The sequence below is a fragment of the Lactuca virosa genome, chromosome 6 (assembly GCF_052849685.1).
Source record: "Lactuca virosa cultivar CGN04683 chromosome 6, Lactuca_virosa_CGN04683_v6, whole genome shotgun sequence".
Taxonomy (NCBI): domain Eukaryota; kingdom Viridiplantae; phylum Streptophyta; class Magnoliopsida; order Asterales; family Asteraceae; genus Lactuca; species Lactuca virosa.
In genome coordinates this window covers 258,234,801-258,241,523 of record NC_136431.1, presented here as the reverse complement: position 1 = coordinate 258,241,523, position 6,723 = coordinate 258,234,801, and the positions used below count along the sequence as shown (strand labels likewise).

The following is a 6,723-nucleotide window of genomic DNA, read 5'->3' as shown; positions in this document are numbered from 1 at the left end:
AAAATGGAAAATGACTTATAAGCCCAACGAAGTTTCCAAACTGTTCAAAAAACCCCAATTATGTTTTGTCAGTTCAAGAAAACCCAACGAATTAACCTTTTGTCTAAAAAAGCCCAACTAACTTACACTTCTCATTTAGGGTCAACCGGCTAATGAAAGTCAACGAATGACATGACTTATGACGTGTAATTAAATATTGGAAAATGACTTGTAAGACCAACGAAGTTTCAAAACCGTTCAGAAAAACCCAATCATGTTTTGTTTGTTAAAAAAATCCAACGAACTTACGCTTTTGTTTAATTCTCATTACAGGCAACCAGATTCATTAGGTATATAACTAGTTGGCAAATGACATGACATTATATTTAACGACACAGATTAAACATATTAGAATTCCCCATCTGTTTGAACAAGCCCTAAACTTTTTTCTTTGGATGATCCTCTGTTCTATGTCCAAATCCAAGAAGGGCGTACACATCCACAAGGGTTTTCATCATCAAATATCTTCTTTGTAGATCTTGAGTTGGAGATCAACGATTGAGAGGAAGAATAAGAAGTAGCTATTATAAGAGATCGAAGACAGACGCCGCTCGTTTTTCTCTTCTCCAAGCCCTAAATCGATATATAAAGGGAAATTCTAATCTATTTATTCCATGTCATTAAATATAATGTCATGTCATTTGCCAACTAATTTTATACCTAATGAATTTGGTTGCCTCTAATGAGAATTAAACAAAAGCGTAACTTCTTTGGTTTTTTTTAACAAACAAAACATGATTGGGGTTTTTTGAACGGGTTCGAAACTTCATTGGTCTTACAAGTTATTTTCTCGATATTTAATTACACGACATAAGCCATGTCATTCGTTGACTTTCATTAGCTGGTTGACCCTAAATGAGAAGTGTAAGTTAGTTGGGCTTTTTTAGACAAAATGTTAATTCGTTGGGTTTTCTTGAACAGACAAAACATAATTGAGATTTTTTGAACGGTTTGAAAACTTCGTTGGGCCTATAAGCCATTTTCCCTTCAGAAAACTATTATATATTTTTTATTTTATTTCATATACGAAAATATTTCGTTTAGAAATAAATGGTTTTTTATTTTGTTAAAGAAGTATGATATTTTTGTGAATTTTCGCTTCATTCTTCTTAACTCACCCACCATCTCCGTCTCCTACTCTGGTGACCTAAATTGAACATGTCCTGCCAATTAGTCAAAGTCGGGAAGCCAAAACGACTCTCCAACAAGTATGATTTTGATATTGTTTTATGCAAGTACTCTACTATGATAATCGACATGTTTGAATATAGTTATGTATATTATTTATTTCTTTTATGTAAATTACAATTTAAATGCTACTTATTGTATCTATGGCGTATATCCATGTCCTTCCTATATACAGGGACTGGAATTAATGTAGTAAAATATAGTTACAAAGAAGTCAATTGATCCCAAGATTCCCCAAAACTTCACTTATATCATCGACTTCATACCCTTTTGAAATGGCAATGTTAGAGGTTTCTGGAGGGACCATATCTTCCTTCTTGAAGCTCTCTTCACTACGAAGAAACTTCTCACTTCCATATTCCACCGAATCTTGTAGAATAATGGTTTTGTGAAGGCCAACAAGGAGGTCTTCATAGTCTGTATCCCCCTTTTCTCCCACAAATACAAACATTTTGGTGAGATCCATCCCCCACCTAACTGATAGATACCTACATACATTCGATAAAACAAAATCTGGTAACTACAAGCCTATATGCAAAAAAGAAGTCGATTAATACATATTCAAGAAATTATGTTGTATACCTTAATGCTTGAGCTCTTGATGCGAATAATGGTATCACATTTAATTTTTTTGCAGCATGTGTGAAGACAGTGTTGCAACGAAAACCTCTCATCCGTAGCCTCTGACGTAGATCATCCACTTTGCTTGTCTGAATACATATATTTATCATTGTAAGTATTATTATTAATTTATATTAAGTACAAAACAACTTACTTTTGTTAGTTTAACACAAATATAAATATAGTACCTTGGCTCCTTGTTTGATTATGTATGTGTAACACCTTGAGCTTGAGCTGGATGTCTTTATTTGTTCCACCATGTTGTCATCCTCCTCATTTTCTTGCCTAGCAATCCTCACTATTGTTGATCTCACATTCTCTTCTGGCCATCTATACTCAGTGTGGTTGTCATAGTCTTCATCAACTGCAAGATCTCTCCATGGGTAATATAGTTCACTTCCACTACTACAAACCAATGCATCAAAACTTTCTATATTCACTTCACATCTTTTCAATACTTCCTTTATCTCCTGTAAACTCAACCCTGTCAATAATATAAACCCAATCTCCCCAGGCTTTCCAACTGCAAGTTCCATAACATTTTTTATTATCATTGACATGGTCTCTGTGGGGTCCCCATTGACATCATAAGAATCAACAGCTATTATGTATAACGCTTGCCTTCTTCCTGGACTGTAACTAGGGTTTGGTTTTCTATTGGTAGACATTTTGGTTAAGGTCTCTATTAGTTCTTTCTGTCTAATTGCTGGATCTAGGTCTCCATTGGACTTAATTTCACCATCTATAGAGAATCTCAAAGAAAGATCTTCAACACCCTGTAATGATTCACTCATTGGTTCTTCTTTGGTAGGTATGATCTTCTGACGGGTGGTGGGGTGGCGGTTTCTACAATGTTCAAGGTGGGAGAGGTAATTCCGGCAGTGTTCCGGCCATGAAAACCGATGGATGTTCTTTAGGCCATGCTTTCGACACTCGACCCATAGGTTTTTGTCTGCAACAAGCTTTAATAGAGCATCTTCAATGGCTTTTTGATCATGTGGGTCCACTAGAAGACCGTTATTTAGCGCCTGAGTCAACCATGAGTTTTTGTTAGAGATGGCTTTTTGGTAATTATTTGAAGTTATTCAAACTTCAAAGGTATACCTTAAGTATATCTACGGGCCCACCATTTTTTGTAGCAACAACTGGCAAACCATAAGCTGATGCTTCTATGATTGTCAGGCCGAATGGTTCCACTAGAGCTGGATTGATGAAAACACCCTTCAAGAAAGAAGTATGTCATATAAAGTAGTAATAAAAAACACCTCTATATAACAACTAATTTTTATTGATTGTTTGTTACCTTTGTTTTTGCAGCTAGACGATATATCTCAGGTACCTCAACTTGCTTATGATGCTTTGGATATGCCACCTGTCCATATAAATCATACCTATCAATTAGCTTCAGGACTGTGGTAAGAACAACCCCACTACTGCTCGACATATCTTCTACATCATCTCTATTCCCAAGTATAAGTGTCTGCAATTAATAATTTTCCAAACATATTTTAGCTTTTATTTTTGCACATTGACATCTAATATGTATGTAATAGACTGATATAAGTCATACCAAGTTTGCTAGTTCTCGAAGTGGCTTACATTCTCCAAAAGCTTTGAGCAAAGTGGTGACATTTTTCTTGGGATCTGGTCTAGACAATGCTAGGATCATGGGTTTGTGTGGATTTGTGAAAAACCTCATAATCTCAGACCATATTGGAGGTACTGCCCTTTTATTTTGAGCTTTGTCACGCCCAATTATCGATTGAAGATCCCCATTACCTTCTAGTGAATTTATGTCTTCGGCCTTGACAAAACTGAAGTCCATTCCTGGTGGTATTACCTATATTGTCAATGATGAAAAAAATGTTAGTCTAGATCAACATTTAGTTGGTACTTATTAATAAAGGACATAAAAAGCTTTATAGGACTATTTTCGATGATGAGGATAAGAGGGCATTCACGTCTTTTGCTCAAATGAGAGATCGAGAGCTGAGTATAATAAAGTGAAATGGTGAAAAGATTGTGATGTTACCACAGCCCTAGGCATGTATCGTCCAAGACAACTGACTCCTCTTCTTCTCCTAACCCTAAGTTTCCTTTCAAGCTTAACATCAAAACCATCATATAAACCCCATTGCTCTTCAATCTCTTGCCTTGTACTAGTGACCACCATTTCAGCAGCATCTAATGCCAACTCTTCACCTTCAATCCTCCTCATTATCTTGTAAGTTGAGTTAATATCCTCTTTAGAAAGCCTCCCTTGTTTCAACAACTGCTCAAACTTGTTCCTTCCAAGTGAGTGTCCTGTGAGCACCATAGGAACATTTAGGGAGCCTGATAAACGTGCTGCAACTTCACCTGCATCTGCATAGTGTCCATGAATCACATAGGGCCACACTGGCTTCCCATTATCAAACTGCTCTCCTAAAGATCTTGCCATGTTTACAACGTGGCTTAGAGCTCCATCAACGAATTCCGGGATGTAAGGCCATAACGACTCTTTGAATATATACCTGAGAGAAGCTTCAAAGTTAGGGCTCAATGCAAGAAATAACAACATACTTTCATTTATCTACTATGGATATACAAAAAAATATAACATAACATGTGAAGAGAAATTACTTATCACGGGGTCCGCAAGGGATACGAACAATGTAGGCCCCACAGTTTCCGGAACCTTCCGGTGGACACGAGAGCATCTCAATGGGTTCTCCATAACCATAATCAACATCTGTACATGCTATTTGTCGAGTTAATAAATCAACCCTGATAACTCCTTCCATGTCAGCCAATGCTCGTGCAAGTTCCACCACATATTTCACCTGACCACCCGTATCAGAATCCCGTCCCAACTCCATGTTATCACCCCGCACCAACCCATGAATGCTACGACAATTAACAAGCATTTCATATCATCATAATTCATAAATTAATCATCTTTTATTGAAAAAATAGAGAAAAATTAATTATTCTAATTAATACCTGATGAGGACGATGTAAAGTTGTCGGGATTGATTAACAACATCTGACCATATCTGCATCTCAGAGTTTATTCTTGAAATCTTGTTGACTGGCATGACTTCGCCCTTTTCTTTTTCGCCATCTGAGAGCTCTAAAAGATCTTCTGCAGCATCATTGCGACCTTTTTCTCGTTCAATACGACGCTTTGTTAGCTTTTGTGTATCTTCTAACGCTATCTGTCGGTTTTAAAAATATTTTAGAAAATGGAAGAAAAAGAAAAATTGGGACAAATTTGAAAAATGACTTTCTCTATTAAGTTATTTTTTCTTAATAATAAGATGCAAGTTAACATTGAATGGATTTAATGTTTCATAGCCATTAAATTTTTTGATGGGAAAAAATGCTTTTTTTGAAACATATTTAATTCAACTTCATAGCGAATTATGCATAATATGAATTAACGGGTAAAGTTGTATACAAAGTAAAATAGGTACGACAATCTATTAAATATTATAAAATTCAATTCATCACAATGCTAAGTCAATAAGAAAACAACACCTTAAAAGTTGAGTTTGTCTCCGAAAGGTTATGGGCTTTTAAATATCATATAGATGTCTAAACACTTTTTATCAAGAAAAAAAAACCGAACTTGTAGACGAAAATCAATTTTATTCTTTTAATTTTTTTATTACGATTATAACGATAGTCTTTTGAAGGTTAGGGGGAGGAACCTGCTTCTTTTTACGGGTAAGATGCCAAATTCGCCAGCACATATTTTCTAGCCTATTGCTTTTTTGACGAGTGTTCCTAGTTGCAATTACCTGCATATATCTCCAATTTTCATTTCAATAGTTAGTAAATATCTATGCATAATTATTTATTGTACAAATAAAATATTTATTGCATGCATCTCACTTTGAAAAACAGGATACAATAGTTATGTGTTCGCCTCATATACACATAAACCACATGATTTTTTTTTATACAACAAACACTAAAATTCAGGTCATAAAACATGAACGACTATCTAAATAATATAATTTATATGACCATTTGGAAGGTATATACATATATATGAATTAAAAGAGATGTAGGGAATTGAAAGATTAGACCTTGATCCAGGTTCTATGGAGGTCAGATTCATCAACACTATTAACAACTTCTTCAACAAAGTAATTAGTGGGATTGAAGTGTTTATCACGCTTCACGTTGTCTTGAAGCTTTTCTATCTTCATCTTGGTATCAACACCTTTTTGGCTCTGTATATTTGCTCCCACATCCAATATCGCCTCCAAATACCCGTTGATCCATTCATTCCTCGCCATCTGGCAAAACCGCCTCCACTCCCTGGCGGCAGCGGTGGTGGTGGTGGTGGTTAGGTGCGGAGAAGAAGTTAAGTTGTCTTTGGTTTAAAACAGAGTTGGGAGAAACCTTTGATACCTTATAAAGGCCTATTGAACATACAAGACATAATAAGTTTATGCCTTATTCCAGTAAAGTACAACTGATTCATAATTGCAGAATACGATGCTTTTCACTTTTCACACTTGTTGAGTGAGTTTGAGTTTTTACATGTATTAAAACATAAGGATTGTACATGAATTAATTATTATATATATATATATATATATATATATATATATATATATATATATATATATATATGTGATTTAGTTATATGGTTGTGAATGATTTTTATGGGTTTATTATGTGTTTGGTCATGGTATTTTCGTGATATAGTTTTGTGGGATGTGGACGTGAAATAAATAGGTTATGGACAAAAGGAGAGGCTGGTTTATATGCCCATAACTTCATATTATCTGCCACCACCTATTGAATTGGTGGACTATATATTATATATACTTTCTTTTCTAAAAATAATATATGGTATATATTTTTTATTTAAAATCATTT

At 35.0% G+C, this 6,723-nt stretch overlaps 1 protein-coding gene across 1 annotated transcript; it reads right to left on the bottom strand.

The window, feature by feature from the left end:
- Positions 1–1,297: 1,297 nt before the first annotated feature.
- ATSPS4F (Sucrose-phosphate synthase family protein) lies at positions 1,298–6,317 on the bottom strand. Its single transcript, XM_079056554.1, has 11 exons — positions 5,922–6,317; positions 5,541–5,630; positions 4,831–5,045; positions 4,471–4,734; positions 3,881–4,361; positions 3,419–3,688; positions 3,152–3,328; positions 2,953–3,069; positions 2,037–2,876; positions 1,810–1,937; positions 1,298–1,715 (listed from the first exon to the last, which is right to left on the bottom strand). The coding sequence occupies exons 1-11, from the start codon at positions 6,132–6,134 to the stop codon at positions 1,442–1,444; spliced, it is 3,069 nt and encodes a 1,022-aa protein (XP_078912680.1). The 5' UTR covers positions 6,135–6,317; the 3' UTR covers positions 1,298–1,441.
- Positions 6,318–6,723: the final 406 nt, after the last annotated feature.